This window comes from Malus sylvestris, chromosome 14 (assembly GCF_916048215.2).
Source record: "Malus sylvestris chromosome 14, drMalSylv7.2, whole genome shotgun sequence".
Classification (NCBI taxonomy): Eukaryota; Viridiplantae; Streptophyta; class Magnoliopsida; order Rosales; family Rosaceae; genus Malus; species Malus sylvestris.
In genome coordinates, this window is record NC_062273.1 from 24,318,754 (window position 1) to 24,335,467 (window position 16,714).

The following is a 16,714-nucleotide window of genomic DNA, read 5'->3' on the forward strand; positions in this document are numbered from 1 at the left end:
TGGTTCTCCCAAATTTTCAATTTTGCCTATCTAATTCCTCAACCCTTGTGTGTTTTCCTCTTCCTGGACCTTCCTTACTTTGATTTTCAATCGTGTTCTTTGTGGAGTTCGTGTGTAGAGTTCGAATGTTCTCACTGGCTTGGGTGTTTCCAACACCACCACCTTCTTCTTGGTGTTTGCCGTTTCCGACAGTGTTGCTCACTGAGCTTCACACAGGTGGTTGACCTCTTTCGTTTGGGTGCCGATTACCTCTTACTTATGGTTGTGCGCATGAGGCTTCTGAGAATAAGATGATCGATGGTGGTGGGAGAATTGGTTGGCTGGAAGCTCCTCAGATCGGCAATGGAGAAAGTGGTGGATGCTTCTCGGATGTTCTTTCGTTTTTGGGCCTTATGGGCTTTTTTATGTTTATGTTTTTTTAAGTCCATTTTTTGGTTGTTTATTGATGTTGTTGGGCTTTTGTTTTGTTGTAAGTTTGTGTACTATGTGTTTGTTTGAAATAAAATTTCTCCCTTGACCAAAAAAAAAAAAGTGATGCATCAACTTAATTAATTAAAGCAGCTTTAGCAAAAAGTTAATTAATTATCTCTTCTTTTTGTACACAAAAGTAAACATCTTAATTGCATATTTTGCAAGTAATCTCATCCCCGGTATTGACTATTAAAATTTCATAATATATTATTTATATATTTTTCTTATATTATGTACTTTTTAGTATATTATCTTATGTACTTTTGGAAAAAGAATTATACCAGCATGTGGACGGACTAATAATTAAACTTTAATTTGGGCTTAAAAAAAATTAATAATACAACCGGGACCCATGCAAGAGCCAAAATATCCTTGGGGTTGGTCTAGTGAAATGTTGCGTATAGACGTAATTAAAATAAATTTATTTGATAAACCTAACATTAAACTATTTAGTGACGTTGATTTAGGTACAATCTTTTTTATTATTGGTTGGTTATTGTTCGGAGGTTCTTTTCATTATAGAACTATATTAAAAAATAACATCTTTCAGTTGGAAATGAGTTTTTTTGTCAAAGGGTTATGTTTTGGCCTATGATCTTTTGGCCCCCTCGGTTGGAGATAGTATAAAATATGGCATGACGTTCATTAAAAATAATTTCTTGCAGAGCTATAAGGCTAAACATGACATTTTGGCCCCTTTTCGTTAGAATATGCCTTATATGACTTTGTATTGGGATAAGCAATTGCGTATTGGGATAAGCTATACGTAAACATTTCCCTATAGAAAGATGATGTTCTTGTGACTTTTTTTTTTTTTTTTAACAAACAATATTATTTACACTAAGAGAAAAGATGATGAGTTTAGCCTCGCAATGAGCTAACAATAACGTGAGTTCTAATTCGTCTTTGACGAAAATCGAACTTAAAATCTCTCACTTACAAATGAAGAGAAATATCATTATAATACTAAGTGGCTCCTTGATTCCAAGATTAAAATGAGTTGATGACTTTGTCAAAAATGTATGTCTTTTCGTACTCAAGTTTTGCACAAACTGGTTCTTACAAAATGTGGTATTACTATTATTTTATTTATTTTTTATATTTGTTAGATATATTAGATATAAAGGAAAGGGATGGAAAAGAAATAAAATGTCCTTTTCGGAATATTATTTCTTTAAGTTGAATGTGGTTCACATGTGAAAAGTTGATAGGAAATAGGAATACGCATGCAGCCATTTTTATGGTAAGAGATTATGATCCAACTAGTCGATACAATGAATTCAAAGTTAGAAATATTTAAAATAAAAGAAAAAATTAATAAAAAATAAATACATAAGATAAATATACTAAAATATAAGAAGAAATTTGACCGCTCTTCCTTGTTTTTTTTATTGTAATTTCTGAATTATTATATGATGTACAAAATCAGATGCTAGAAAATCTCACACTACCTTCTGAGAATCTAAATTATGAAACTTTAATAGACACCAACGTGGCCCATTTTTTTAGATGCAAATCATCAATGCAATTCTTATTCGAGTATTTGCCATAATAAGGCAGACATAAAATAAAAGGTTAACATATCCTTTTCAAATGTTATCATTAGAACGCAAGTCCTCGTCTGTTACACTGGTAAAGATGAGTTTTGCCATTGCATTACTATATGAGTTCGAATTATATCAGAATTCTAATCTAACAAATTTATCTTTGACTTAAAAAAATGTAGTAATTCTCGAATCAACGGAGAGTTGTTGTAAGATATTTTTTCTTTTCTTTTAATTATTAAAATTTGAAAATAATTTTGAATCTCATACCAAATAATTTTTTTAAATTAAATTTTTTTTAAAATATATTCTTAAGAAATGTTTTGATAAATTATGAATGTTTTTTTAATACATTACCAAACAGGCATCCAGACAAACCCAGCAACAAGAGCTAGAACAGCAATGGCTCTTCTAGCACTTGTGTTTGAGCAGCTGCAGAAGAGTGTCTTTCTTCTTTCTCTTCTCGTCCTTTCTGCGTTCATTCTCTTTTCGTTTACTAGATCATCGTCCACTGGCGACGAGAAACGCAAACTCAAGTTACCACCTTCCCCGCCAAGGTTGCCATTGATCGGAAACCTTCACCAGTTAGGCACATTCCCGCACCTTTCTCTCCATGCTCTCTCGAAAAAGTATGGCGATTTAATGCTAGTTCATTTCGGGAAAGTTCCGACTCTGATTGTTTCGTCTGCAGAGATGGCCAAGGAGGTGATGAAGACGCAGGACATTGCTTTCTGCAGCCGGCCGAAAGCCACTGCTCCAGGAATATTGTTCTATGACGCTCATGATGTGGCGTTTGCTCCTTACGGGGAGTACTGGAGGCAAGTTCGGAAAATCTGTGTTCTTGAGCTTCTCAGTCTTAAGAGGGTTTCACAGTTTCAGTACGCAAGGGTTGAAGAAGTTTCCGAGTTGGTCGGAAAGATTCGCAAAGCGTCGAGTCTCAATGGCGGGGGTCCTATTGTTCTGAGTGATCTGCTGGTGGCAACCTCCAACAACATCATCTGCAGGTGTATTCTCGGACAAAAGTTTGAGGGCGAAGAGAACAAGTGGTTCGGAGATGTGGCGAAAGATTTGATGTGCCAACTCATGAGTTTCAGCTTTACGGATTACTTTGGTCCGAGGATGAGTTGGCTCGACCGTGCTAGAGGCCACATTAAACATTTGACATCAATTTGGTCCGAATTTGATAAGTTCTTCGATAAGTTGATTGCCGAACATAAGGAGGCAGAGAAAGAAGGCAAGCCTCGCAAGAAGGATTTCGTGGATATTCTCCTCCAAGTTCAAAAGGATGGCAATGACTTTGAGCTCAAAAGTGACCACCTCAAAGCACTTCTACAGGTCTGTATATATCCCCCTCCATAACTTACTCTCTATAACAATAACATTGATAATATATATATATATATATATATATATATATATATATATATATATATTTATGGCTGAAGATTGATTTGGCTTCTTAATTTACGATTTCAGGACATGTTTGTCGGAGGAAGTGATACTAGTTGGACTGCCATGATATGGTTGATGACAGAGCTTGCAAAAAATCCGCGTGTGATGAAGAAAGCCCAAGAAGAGGTAAGAAGAGTGGTGGGGAAAAAGGGATTTGTAGATGAGAATGTTGACATCCCCCAAATGACCTACATGATATGTTGCATCAAAGAAAATATGAGAGTTCATCCTCCGGCACCTCTTTTACTTCCCCGTGAAACAAGTACAGATGTGAAATTGGGAGGTTACGACATCCCTGCGAAAACACAAGTGTTTGTCAGCGCATACTCGGTACAAAGGGACCCCAAAGTCTGGGACAAGCCCGATGAGTTTTACCCGGAGAGGTTCGAGGAAAAGTCCGTTGGTTTCGTAGGTCAGGAGTTTGAACTCATCCCATTCGGTGCTGGGAGAAGAGTGTGCCCTGGACTCGGCTTTGGGGTTGCTTCAGCTGAATATGTGCTTTCCAACCTTCTATATTGGTTTGATTGGAAATTGCCTAGTGGTGGTAAAGCATTGGCCGAGACCATGGACACCGATGAAGTTTACGGACTCACAGTCCATAAGAAAGCTTCTCTCAACCTTATCCCAATCCCATACAACCCTTGATCCCTCCATAGAGGTCCGTCATACTTATATATGCTTTTAATTAATTGTGTTTGTTGTTTCTGTTTCACCTGAATTTGCTTTAGCAATTCTGCACTTTACAATGTTTTGATCCTCAACGAGACGTTGTAATGTGACTGCGTAGAAATTGTAACAGATACATAGTTTTTTATAATAATACATATTTCGGATTTCCATACAGAGGGACCCCGAAGTATGGGACAGGTCGGAGGAGTTTATCCCAGAGAGGTTCGAGGACAGCCCCATTGATTTCAAGGGCCAGGACTTTCAACTCATCCCATTTGGTGCTGGGAGAAGGGGTGCCTGGGCATTGCCTTTGGGTTCTTTCGGCCGAACAGGTGCTTGCGAACATTCTGTACTGGTTTGATTGGAAAGTGCCTAGTACTAGTGGTAGTGCATTGCGTGAAGCCTTGGACATGACTGAAGTTTATTGGCTCACGGTCCGTAAGAAAGCTCCTCTGATTCTTGTGCCGGTACCCGACTCTCCTTGATCCCTCCATCCAGAGATTTCGTGTTTAACTTGCTCTTAATCTAGTTGTTCTTTTGTTTTTTTGCTGAAGAAGTTGTCTGCCTTAATGATATGGTAAACTATATAAAATGTATTGTTTGCATAAGTTCTCAGAGGCATCTCAATAAACACTTCTCCCATCTTAGCTACTTCCATTCCACCTTGGATGAGTTCTTGGGTTAATTTTTTGAGTCTTTTTTTGGAAAAATGTAGTACTCATGGCCAATCCCAAGCGGTCAAGTTTTTATTGGAAAAATTATTAGAACCTTCATTTAATGGAAATATTTGAATTAGAAACCGTTGTGCGGAAGTGTCAAATATGAAACCAATAAACTAATACGGAAAAATATGACAAGACAAACAATCTATAATGACACAAGGATTTATACTGGTTTGGCTTACATGCAATTCAAAGAAGATGAGGAAATTCCGCTAATATCAAAATGGAGATTACAAATCGAATTTTACTCTCAAATCCCAAAACCCACATATACCAAATAGCTCTCACTCATACAAGAACAAATGGAGAAGATAGAAACACATACCAAATCCCTTCTATCCCAAAAGCCACAAAACATAGCCTGAATATCTTTGACTGAGTGATTACTAAGAGCAACTCCATCGTTGCTAAGGCCCCCCAGGGCTATTCACTATTTAATTCACCCAGTAAACAAGAATTACCCTTAATGAACAGTAACAACATTTTGCATCTCCACCCTTACACTGAATAGCCCTAGCAATAGGCAATAAAATATTAGTATTTTATTTATTTATAAAATAATACAAAATATTTTTTTTGTAATTTTGAATAAGATTTTTAATCGTTCTCATTGCGCCACGTGTTATTATCTAAAAAGATAATTATTGGTGATGAATTTCGATAAGATTTTTATCCAATACCGTCGTGTCACGTGCTGTTACCTTTTCAAAATCGTTAAGGATAGATTTCCGATAAGATTTTTGACCAATCACGTCGCACCACGTGTCACAATTTGTTTACAATCTTTGGGGATACATTTCGATCAGATTTTTAACGAATGACGGAAATCGATCAGGAATCCACCATCCATATAATCCATACCAATTTTCTGAATAATCCACCATCCATATAATATGTTTACAACCTAATCCTTTCTGAATCCTCCATATAATCCACTATCCATCCTTAGAAATCTCACACCAATTTTCTCAAGATCTTTATCGTTATTCATAGTTTCTGCTTCCTTCTTCACCAAAATTAAAATTTGTATCATTATTCATAGTTTCTCTTTCTTTCTTACAATGTCTTCTTCTTCAAGGATGATGTGGGAAATCGATCAGCAAGAGGAAGATGTGTTTAACCAATTAGAAGGAATGTTCAATCTCCAGGTGGCCCAAAATGAGATGGAAGAGGATGAGGAGCGTAGAAGGAGAGATGACAAAGTAAGAATGGCAAGAGCCTCACATTCCCGTCGAGTCATCCAAGTTATGGCTCAGATCTGCAGGCCAAGCCATTTTGTAAACCTTGATAAAAGTAGGCAACGACGAGGTACAGATCCATTGGACGATTATTTTGTCCGTCACAGTGCATTCCCTGATACGTACTTTAGACATCATTTTAGAATGGAACGACATTTGTTCAACAAAATCATGATTGTTGTTTGCAACCATGATTCTTACTTTGTGCAAAAGAATGATGATTTTGATGTTATGGGTCTCATTCCTGAGCAAAAAATTATTGTTGCCTTGCAGATGCTTGCATATGGAGCATCTGCATACCAAATGGATGAGATAACAAGAATGGGGAAATCAACCATTCTTGAGTCCCTGATGAGGTTTTGCGAAGCAATCGAATCTATCTACATCGCAAAGTACCTCCGGAGACTTACTGAGATGGACTTGCAAAAGCTTCTAAAGAAGGGCGAGATACGAGGTTTTCCTGAGATGATTGGAAGCATCGATTGTATGCACCGGACCTGAAAAAATTGTCCAAGTGCATGGCAAGGCGCTTATGGGGACAAAAAAAAGCAAAAAGTATCATTTTGGAGGCGGTGGCATCTTTTGATACATGGATTTGACACGCCTTTTTCGGGGTTCCAGGAGCTCAAAATGACCTTAATGTCCTTGCCCAATCCCCAACGATGTCTTGCAAGGAAAGGCACCTAAAGTCATGTACTCGGTCAACGGACATAAATACGACGGGGCATACTACCTAGCAGATGGCATTTACCCAAGGTGGTCATCTTTTGTCAAAACAGTGCCACGTCCGCAAAGTGCAAAGGAAAAACACTTTGCAAGCTATCACGATGGGTGCAGGAGGATGTGGAGTGTTTTTTTGGTATCCTCCAAGCTTGTTAGGCGATTACCAGGGGTGCTGCCAGAATGTTTGATTTAGAGTCGCTTCGATCCATCATGATGACGTGCATCATTCTTCACAACATGATTGTGGAAGATGAGTACAATTATGATGTCGTTAATGAATATGAGCTAGACACGATGAACAATTCCAGAACACAAATATATTGTGCTCATGACGCCACCGAAGAACCCGTGCAACACGAGCCATTAGAAAGGGATGGACGTTACAATCAAATGCTCATTCAACGATATGCTGCACTTCAAAGGCCATATATGCACAATGCCCGACAAATTGATTTGATAGAGCACCAGTGAGAATTGAAACAAGCTCAAGATACTTAAGTTCATTTAGTGTGTTTGTTTTTATTTGGAGTGTTTATTTAATTTTATTTGGTGTGTTTTTTTAGTTCATTTAATGAGTTTTTTATTATTTGGTATGTTTATGTAATTTTATTTGGTGTGTTTTTATTAGTTCATTTAATGAGTTTTTTTTTATTATTTGGTATGTTTATGTAATTTTATTTGGTGTGGTTATGTAATTTTATTTGGTGTGGTTTTTTTAGTTCATTTAGTGAGTTTTTTATTATTTGGTATGTTTATGTAATTTTATTTGAATAAAGATTATCTTAGTATAAATAAATTACCAAATTAAATAAATTTTCTCTTACATTAAATAAAGTACTAAATTCAATAAATTGGAAACAACATAAAGTACTCTATTCAATAAATAATAAATTGCAACCCAAAGTGATTGAAAAATTATGGGCTCCGATTACAAACAAAGTGATTGGAAAATTATGGGTTCGTGAACGAATCATCATCACCTAACCAATTTGTGGTGCTATGATGATCTTCTCTTGTCGTGCTAGGACCATTCCACTTGCTCTCGCTTCTCTTGCACGCCTCTTTTGCACCACGTCGGCTTTCTCCGACTTCCAAAAATATTTAAAATTTGGAGACTTCCTTTCTAAAGGCGTGTTCATAATGTCACGATCTCGTTGAGTCATTCTTTCTTCTCTAACATGTTCCTTTTCTTGCCTAAGTAGCTATCTTTCTCTCCTATTAGCTTGAAATTCTCTCTCAACAGCTGCAGCTTTTGTCTCCACTCTAGCCTTATCAGCCTCAAATTTAGCCATTTCCCGCGCCAAAGTCAATTCACCTTGGCGAGCAAGTTCTTCCATATACTTTGCATAATCATTCTTGGAAGCACTCCCTTTTCTCTTTGAAGCCTTCTTACCTTGAGGCCTAATTGGATAACAGGTCCACCCCGACGCTTGTTCCGGGGGGGGGGGGGGCATTTTAGGCACTTCTTCTGCGTCATCTTCATGAACATGCGAGGAATGATCGGGTGTAAAGTGTAGATGGGTGCTGTTCATGAAAACTTTGAGACCAACAGGCACAACTCTAAATTTAAGACAATCTTTGACAATATTCCAACATTCCCACATTTTGAATGATTGCTTTTGGTTTTTGGATTTGGCATTATACCAAGATTGTGCTTGAAGTGTCTACATAATGCGGGCGAAGAAATAATTATAATCAAAGTAGCTAATGTAAATTTGGGTATAAAACAAACAAATAAATAATATATTGTTACCTGATCTTCTAAATTTTCCCCACTTTGAAGATTACTACTAGCTTGTGCCAAATCATCTCTCCACATACCAAACGATTGGCTAAGTATTTTCCAACAACTAGACATCGATTCTTTGGTTCTTTTCCCACCCATTTTCTCAAGATAATTTGTATGAATAAGACTCCACATTTCTCGCAGCTGCATCTCATTACCGATAATCGGATCATGAGTAACTTCAACCCAACTAGTACACAACGCAACATCTTCAATAAGAGTCCAATTCGTACCTGCATTAGTAGTCATTTTATTGGAAAAAATATTGGATTGAAACTTTGAGAGAAAGATAGGAATGTGGTTGAAGGTAGCTGAGAAAATATGAAATTGTGGTTGAAACTTTGAGAAAATATGAAATTATGGTTGTGGTTGCAAGTATTTGCGAGAAAGATTGGAATATGCTTGAAAGATTGGAATAAGGTAAAAGATAATGAGAAGGTATTTATAGAAAAGTAAAATCAATTTTTTTTTTTAATTTTTCAAATTTTTTTTTCGGATTTTTATTATTTTTTAATTTTTTTTAAATTTTTATTCACATAATTAATCTTTGCCGTTGGATTAAAAAAAATTGAATTCCAACATTTTAGATTGTACCATGTGGCACAACGGTAATATTTCAGAATTATAATTTTTTTTTAAAATTTATAAAGGTGAATAACGTGGATCGTTGATCTCAGATCCAACGGCTGAAATTAAATAAGGTTTTTAAATTTTTGTTACCGTTGGAAATCTAACAATCCACAAATTGTTGTCATTGAAATCCAACGGACGAGGGGAAGCCACGTGGCCTTCCAACGATAACATTTTCAGAGTGCGCAGCGGGCCCCAGCTTCTGAAATCCTGTCAAACGACGCGCGCCAAATAGAGCTTGAAGCCCACGCACCTGACAGAAAAAAAAATATATATAAAAAGTGGTTGATGTCAGCCTTGCCATCGGGCTCTCGGGCTAGCTCTATCGCCAGGCCTCTCCCTCGGGCCAGCTCAGGCTTAATAGCCAGCTTGGGCTGAACCTTCTTGCTCGGGCAAGTGGACACTGTTTGATCCACTGTCCACTGGGCTATCAGCTTCGGTGGAGCTGCTCTAACAAAGAGGGAGCAGCAACTCATTTTCTCACTTATTAGAGTTGTCGGCATACAACTCCTTTTTCTCTCATATGCCGCCGCTCCAAACCAAAAGGCATAAAGAATGCTTTATATATATCTACATGCTTTCAAATTAAACCCTAGCCCATTGTGGGCTATTAAGCAACCAATCTTTGGGCTTTAGACAAAACAAAAGGCACAATCAAAATTGAGCCATTAATCCAACAATCTCCAACTTGGTGAAATTCCTGAAAGCAACACAGAGTCAAATCAACAATCTTCATAAGCACCCAAAGTACGAACTAGAAACAACGGAAGCTAAATCAAATTCCCCAAGCTCTCAGTGCTCATAACAATCTCAACATCGACTCAAATTGTACCAAAATCATCAAAAGTAGAACATTTCTCCACAGTCTTCCCCAAATTTGCAAACCATAAGTGCCTTTCTCAAAACAAAAGTAATTCAAACGAAGAACTAAAATTCTTCAATATCACCTACAAAATCAAGCACATCATAACAAAGTAGGACACACAAACTTGTTCACAAACACCATGGTCTAAAAATGCACCAATAGACTCATTCACATAGCATGACACATTCTCCAGGTCAAAGCTAATTACACATTTGGTGACATATGTCCAACATAGCACATACAAAACCTTTGACCCCCAAATTCAACTCCTAGGAATACCAAATTTTATGTCATTCACTCAAGCTTACCATCATCGCCTGAGCACCAACAGGACAACTAAAAATTTCAAATTCAAATAATCAGCAAGAGATCCAAAACCATATCTCAACTAGAGTCTTCAAGAAAGCTAATTGCAGATGATGGAGACCAACAAACCAAATAGCAGTGGCAAACAAATCCAACCAAGTCTATAGACTAAACAAAATTAAAAAGCATATAACTTGCCTTCTACAAGAGGGTTCCACACAAATGTTCCACATTGCACGTGGTGTATCTAAGTTAGTGTGGTGTCTCACTATCCAAACTTTGTAGAACTCCACAATTGGCCCTCATTGAATACAACTCTACCAAAAGGCAAAACCATACCAATACCCAAGTTCCTTCAGCAACAAATTCCATTACAAAAACTAACAAATTCAAGCCAAAAAATCTTTGCAAAGCTCGAACAAACATACCCAATAAAACTCCACATTGACAATACAAAGTGAACAAACGTTGCCTCAATGACAACCAAATGGGATAGGTAAACTAACTCTTCAACTTGAGCCACAAGTCAAATGCATATTTGACATCAATAATAACAAAATACTCCATTTTGAAAGATAAAAATGACGAATATGAAATGTTTGAAGAGCTAGGTTTTGTAAAAATAATGAAGACAAAATCAAGGATGTGAGAAGAAATCAAAAGTCAAGCTAGTGCCATTTGTCAATAGATGAGATAGATATAGTTATATGAAAGTTGTTATGAGTTGTTAGACGTGTAATTAATTAGTTGAGATAAGGAGGTTCGAAAATAATCCAGTAGCTTAACTTTCACTACAAGCTTTGCAAGATATAAACTACCGTCGTAAACATTACTTGACGATAAAAGAAACATTTCTCAGTCTAAAACTCTCGAGCTCTCTCTTTCTTATCTGAATTTCTGCACTCAAGTTTCTTGAAGCTTTCTTCAATCTTCACAGGTTTAAGAACAAAAAAATGATGACAATGGGCAGGACTTTGATTGGACGCCCTAGTAATGCCAGTACATTCCCTCCTCCATGCTTACTATTTTTTTTTTTTTAAATCATCTCCATGCTTACTAATTTATTATGCTCTTCTTTGTTTTGTTTTTTTTTACCGACGATAAGATAATAGATAGTTTACATTATACTCATGTTTAGCATAAGAAAATTTGGTGACGAGAATTTGAACTTGAATGCAAATTAGAAACATATATAAATTTCAACAAAAAAAGTAGAATTACGGAAAACTAAGCAAATAATTTGTGTTGTGTTAATTTAATTTGTATGTAAAATGTCCATCCAATTTTCTATTTTATTAAAGTGTTAGGATCAAAGGACAAATTTTTTATAAATACGTTTACACTTCTTTTTATAAATCTATCCACATTCTACTGTCATAAATAAGAGTTAAGATGACTAATACCAAGATTCCCAACTCATTATTATTAAATAAAGTGCATGCATGAAAATAAAAATAAATTTCGACTAATAATTTTTCTTTAGAATATAATATTATGTTAAAAGCTAAACACCTTGACCACTAATACTACGTACAATCACCAGATATTCTTATGTGCTTGAGAAGTTTAAATGAATAACGAGTTTAATATTAATTTATTTTTTTAATCTTAAATATAATACAAATATACCATTGCTAAAAATAAAATAAAAAAAATAAAAAAACCTTAAATATAATATAAATATACCATTGTTTAATATCAATTTTAAATATACTATAAATATACCATTGTTTAAATATAATATAAATATACCATTGAAGAAATGTACAGCTCAAGTTGTTTTGTGAAGTTGGTGAAGACACATGATTCGTTTACTATTTTCTGGTGTGGAGTGATCTTGCCGATATGGGCTTATGTTGAAAATGGGGTTTTCTATTTTGTTGTTTTTTTGATGAATTGTCTAAGATAAACTAGTGTTTCATTCAGTAATTTGGTTGGATTACGAGATTTCAAGAAAGTGTCATTCTTTGATGGTTAAGAAAGTATCATTCTTTCTTTGATTCCATAGAATTTGAGTATCATTCTCTCGTTGCCTTAGAATTTGTCAAGAGTATCATTCTATTGATACTTTAGAATCTGTCAAGAGTGTCGTTCTCTTGTTGCCTTAGCATTTTTGTCAAGAGTGTCATTTTCTTGCTGCCTAGAAGAATTCATTTGTTTTTTTTATTTCTAGATTGTACTTGTACCTTTCATCATGGCTTCACCAATGGCTAAAGTTGTAGTCTTGTGTGATGATGGAGTGAGCAGAGGTTTTGGTTTGTGTCTCAACTCTTCAAGAAGCTGCAAAAGCTCTCAGTAATCTTTTGGTCAGCAATTACAAAGGTGTCATGGCAACCGAGCTGCTACGTAGTATATGTAAATTAGGAGGAAGTTTTGAGTGGGTAGACATGCCACCAGGTTTAACCGAATGGGTAGAAGAACCAACTGTAGGCATGATGTGGACATCATTCTTTACCTGAGCAGCCTTGAGAAGTGATGCAGCATCTGAAGGAAAAGCAACGCATGCCCCAGCAGCAAACACAGCGGCTCTTACCATACTATCAGCCTTCATGGGACTACGGTTCAGCTTTAGCAGTAGTAAAATGCAGAGAGTTACTTGTTGCATTTGTTCCAGCAAGCTTGCTATCAAGTTAATCCAAAGTTAGTGTAGTTAAAAGTGCTACAATGTTGGATCATCAACTTTATTCGAAATGGTTATTGGTAGCATCAAAAGTGGAACTTGTATCAAAGATATGGGACTGAACATTCAATTGTGGATCACTTTATATTTTCAAGATAGCGGGGTTGTCCAAATACAATACAGTTTTCCTGCTCATTTATGTCAACAACTCCAAACTATCATACACTGCTCCAAACTGCAAGAGGCAGGGGTTTGGGGTTTTCTGCAGTGTTTAGCTTCATAACAATAATTGTAGATGTATGTACAAAAGGATTGCACAGTCCAATGTTCTTGAAGCATTGCAGACATCTTCGTCTCGTAATTCCATATCAGTCCCAAATACATGGGTAGTTCAAACTTCACTTGGATATTCCAAGTTTAGTTTGAGAGGGGAGTAATAACTGATATAACAAAAATACCACATGGCATTATTCTAGTGGTTGAGTTTGTTAATATAGTTTGAAGGGTATTATTGTAATTAAGATATATGGCTATATAAGGGATTGTATAGTTATTATTTCCTTAAGTTCGGTTGTATACATTTTCTCCAATCGATCAATACAATTTCTCTTGTTTCTCTCTATCATCTTCCTCTTCCTCTGTATCAATTATCTTTTGTAATGTAGTTAACACTCTACACCATATCTTGCCGCCAACTGTTATTTGTCAATGTCTCTCACGTAACTTTCATACAATATTGGCAATATTATAATTTGTCAATGTCTCTCACGTAACCTTCATACAATTTTGGCAATATTATAATTTTTCGTCTCTCCCATCCCTTTCATATATTTTTTTGCAATAAAAATGTTAGGTGTTAGAGACTAGGACCCTATGTCGAGCATATAAAAATATCTATATTATTTATGAGATATTCTACTCATAATATCAACGAGGTCTTTTATATGATAAAACTCAACTTCTACTGGTAATTAGGTTAAGACAATATCGTTGATGTTGATGATGGATCATACTTAACCTCAAGAAGACCATGGTTGAATTCCTAATATAAATCATCTCTCATCTCTCTTGCATTACCCTTTGACAAATATTATAAAAGAAATATCATTATTCCACGTCTCTCTTGCATTTTTCAAGATTTTTTTTCTTCGTCCTGATTTCTCAAGGAGTATTATTATTATTCCGTGTCTCTCTCGTATTTTTCAAGATCTTTTTTCTTTGTCATGATTTCTCAATGAGTATTATTATTCCGTGTCGCTCTTCGTATTTTTCAAGATCTTTTGTTCTTCGTCCTGAGTTCTCAAGGAGTCTTCACATTTCTTTCGTATTTTTTCAAGATCTTTTTTTTTTGTCCTGATTTCTCAAGTAGTACTATTGTTCCACATCTCTCTTCGTCCTTGATGCAAAATATATAAGCACACAAATTAAACCCTCTTTTTATCAATTGTAGTAAAGTATGTAAGTAGGGATCGTTCTAGGCCGGGGATTAGGAGGGATTGCTAAATCACTTGGAAACTGACTTGAAAACGTAAAAACAAAGTTTAAAACACTAACTAGACTCAAAGAATGCAAAACTATACTTTAAAATACTAAAACAAACCAAAAGACTCAAAACAGCCCCTAAACACTCAAAACTACCTTAAACACACAATCTGGGCAGTTTTGGGACTCTAACACAAACTTGGACGAATTTTGGTTTTCTAATGAACTAAAACACTTAAAAACATAATCTAAGACAAGTTCTAATTAATATGACTCAAAGAAATAAGATGGGGTTGATTTTGGACGAAAATAATTAAATTAAGACAAGAACAAAGTAAACAAATTCTTAGACAAATTTAAGTGAATCAAAACAGATTGTAAAATGAATTTGAATGAAACTTATGGATGGAAGGCTAGCTAGGAGGTTCTTCTCCACACATGTCACACTTGCATACAAAACGATTTCCAGTTGCTTTTCGATAAGCTATGAATACTCAATGCCCCAAATTAACCGTGAATTGCACTAATTAACCCTCAGTTTTTCCACAAGTTATTGGGTTGGATGATTGCATACGACAACCCAAAACATTCCCTACAAGTTCCCTACATGAATTGCATAATAGAGATACAAGCAAGAATCATTAAGTTCTACGAAAAACATAAGCATTGACGAGGCACTCGTTACTATGATTTGCATGAAACTTATGCCAAGAATTTACTTAACGTGATTGTGACTAGCAACCTTCACTACTTGTGAATATAAGTTCATAACGATTAGGTGAAACTCCCTTATATTCTAGCGTTAAATTCATGCATGAAAATTAAGCGTGCACTCTCAACCAACATACACAAATCATTTCTTATACGATCGGATAAGTAAATTGAATTCACAACTTATGAATCACAACTGGATGTAATCAAATCATATTGCAAGTATGAACATGGTTTCGAATCACCCCCTAACTAAGAGGGATTTAGTTCCTCATACTCACAAAGCAAAGATACATAAAATTAGACATTAAAATCAAAGGAAAGAAAACACCTAAAATGCTCCAACTTGGGTAGCAAGTGCATCCAAGAATTCTCCTTTGCTTGCTTGCGGCAGATTGCTTTGTGGACGGATTTTTGGGTAGTTTTATGATGTAGAATGGATGGGGAATGGTATGGAAAGGTTTAGGGTAAGTGTGGAGGAGTGTTTGAGGGTTGGAGGGTGGTGGAGAACTAGGCAAAGAGGGTGGAAGAAGGTGGAGTGGCTGTTATGTTTTCTAGGCACTAGAATGGTGTTTTTGGGGTGTTTTGCTACCTAGGGTGAGTATGGATGAATTTCTGTGATGAATGGTGAATATGAGAGTGTGAACCCTTTGCCAAGGGGTGTAAACATGTATATATAGGCCCCAAAAACCTTAGAGAATCAGGTTAGACTAGGGAGAATGCATGGCAAAGAGTGTATGTGGTGTGCAATGGTCCAAGGGTGAAAATGAAGTGATGATGCAAAGTGTGAAGGGTAAAATGGAGTGGTCTTGTAGCTAGGGAGCATGAATGATTGTGTACATTGCATAGAGATGGAAAGGGAGGTGAAAATGTGTCAATAAATGGGTCAAAGGTGCAGCAACATGTGGTGCACAAGGCATGGGATTCCAAATGTGAATGATGGAGCATCAATTGGTGCATGTTATGGTTGTGAAAGTTGTATAAATTTTTGTGGGTGAAGGGAACAAGAGGTATCAAGCAATTAAGTGTAATAATTAAATGAATTGAAGCATGAAATCAAAAATTATGTAGGGGACAAGAGTGATCAAGCATGGCATGGGAATCCAAAGGGAATTCTATGTTGTTTTGCATGGCAATGAAGGCAAGTTGGGGTGACAAATTTTTGGGTTGAGTTCTTCATCTTTTGGACCATAATTCTTCACATTCTTGGCCTCTTTAGTTCTCAAATTCGTCCATCCACTTTGGCCCAAATATGTGACATGCATTCCAAGCTCCATTTTGCTCCAAAATGCTCCAAAATGCATCTTCTTGCCTACTTTGTCCATAAAATCAGAAAACACACGAAAATGACTTTAAACATTAAAATAACTAAGGAAACACGACATAAATGCACAAGAACAAGCCAACTAAGTCGCATAAATATGCTCCTATCAGTCCTAATTTCTCAAGAAATATTATTATTCCACGTCTCTCTCGTATTTTTCAAGATCTTTAT

The 16,714-nt window shown here is 36.0% G+C and overlaps 1 protein-coding gene across 1 annotated transcript; it reads left to right on the top strand.

Moving 5' to 3' along the window:
• Positions 1-2,136: 2,136 nt before the first annotated feature.
• On the top strand, positions 2,137-4,787 carry LOC126598891 (phenylacetaldehyde oxime monooxygenase CYP71AN24-like). Its single transcript, XM_050265270.1, has 3 exons — positions 2,137-3,350; positions 3,492-4,125; positions 4,312-4,787. The coding sequence occupies exons 1-2, from the start codon at positions 2,349-2,351 to the stop codon at positions 4,110-4,112; spliced, it is 1,623 nt and encodes a 540-aa protein (XP_050121227.1). The 5' UTR covers positions 2,137-2,348; the 3' UTR covers positions 4,113-4,125; positions 4,312-4,787.
• The last annotated feature ends 11,927 nt before the right edge of the window (positions 4,788-16,714 follow it).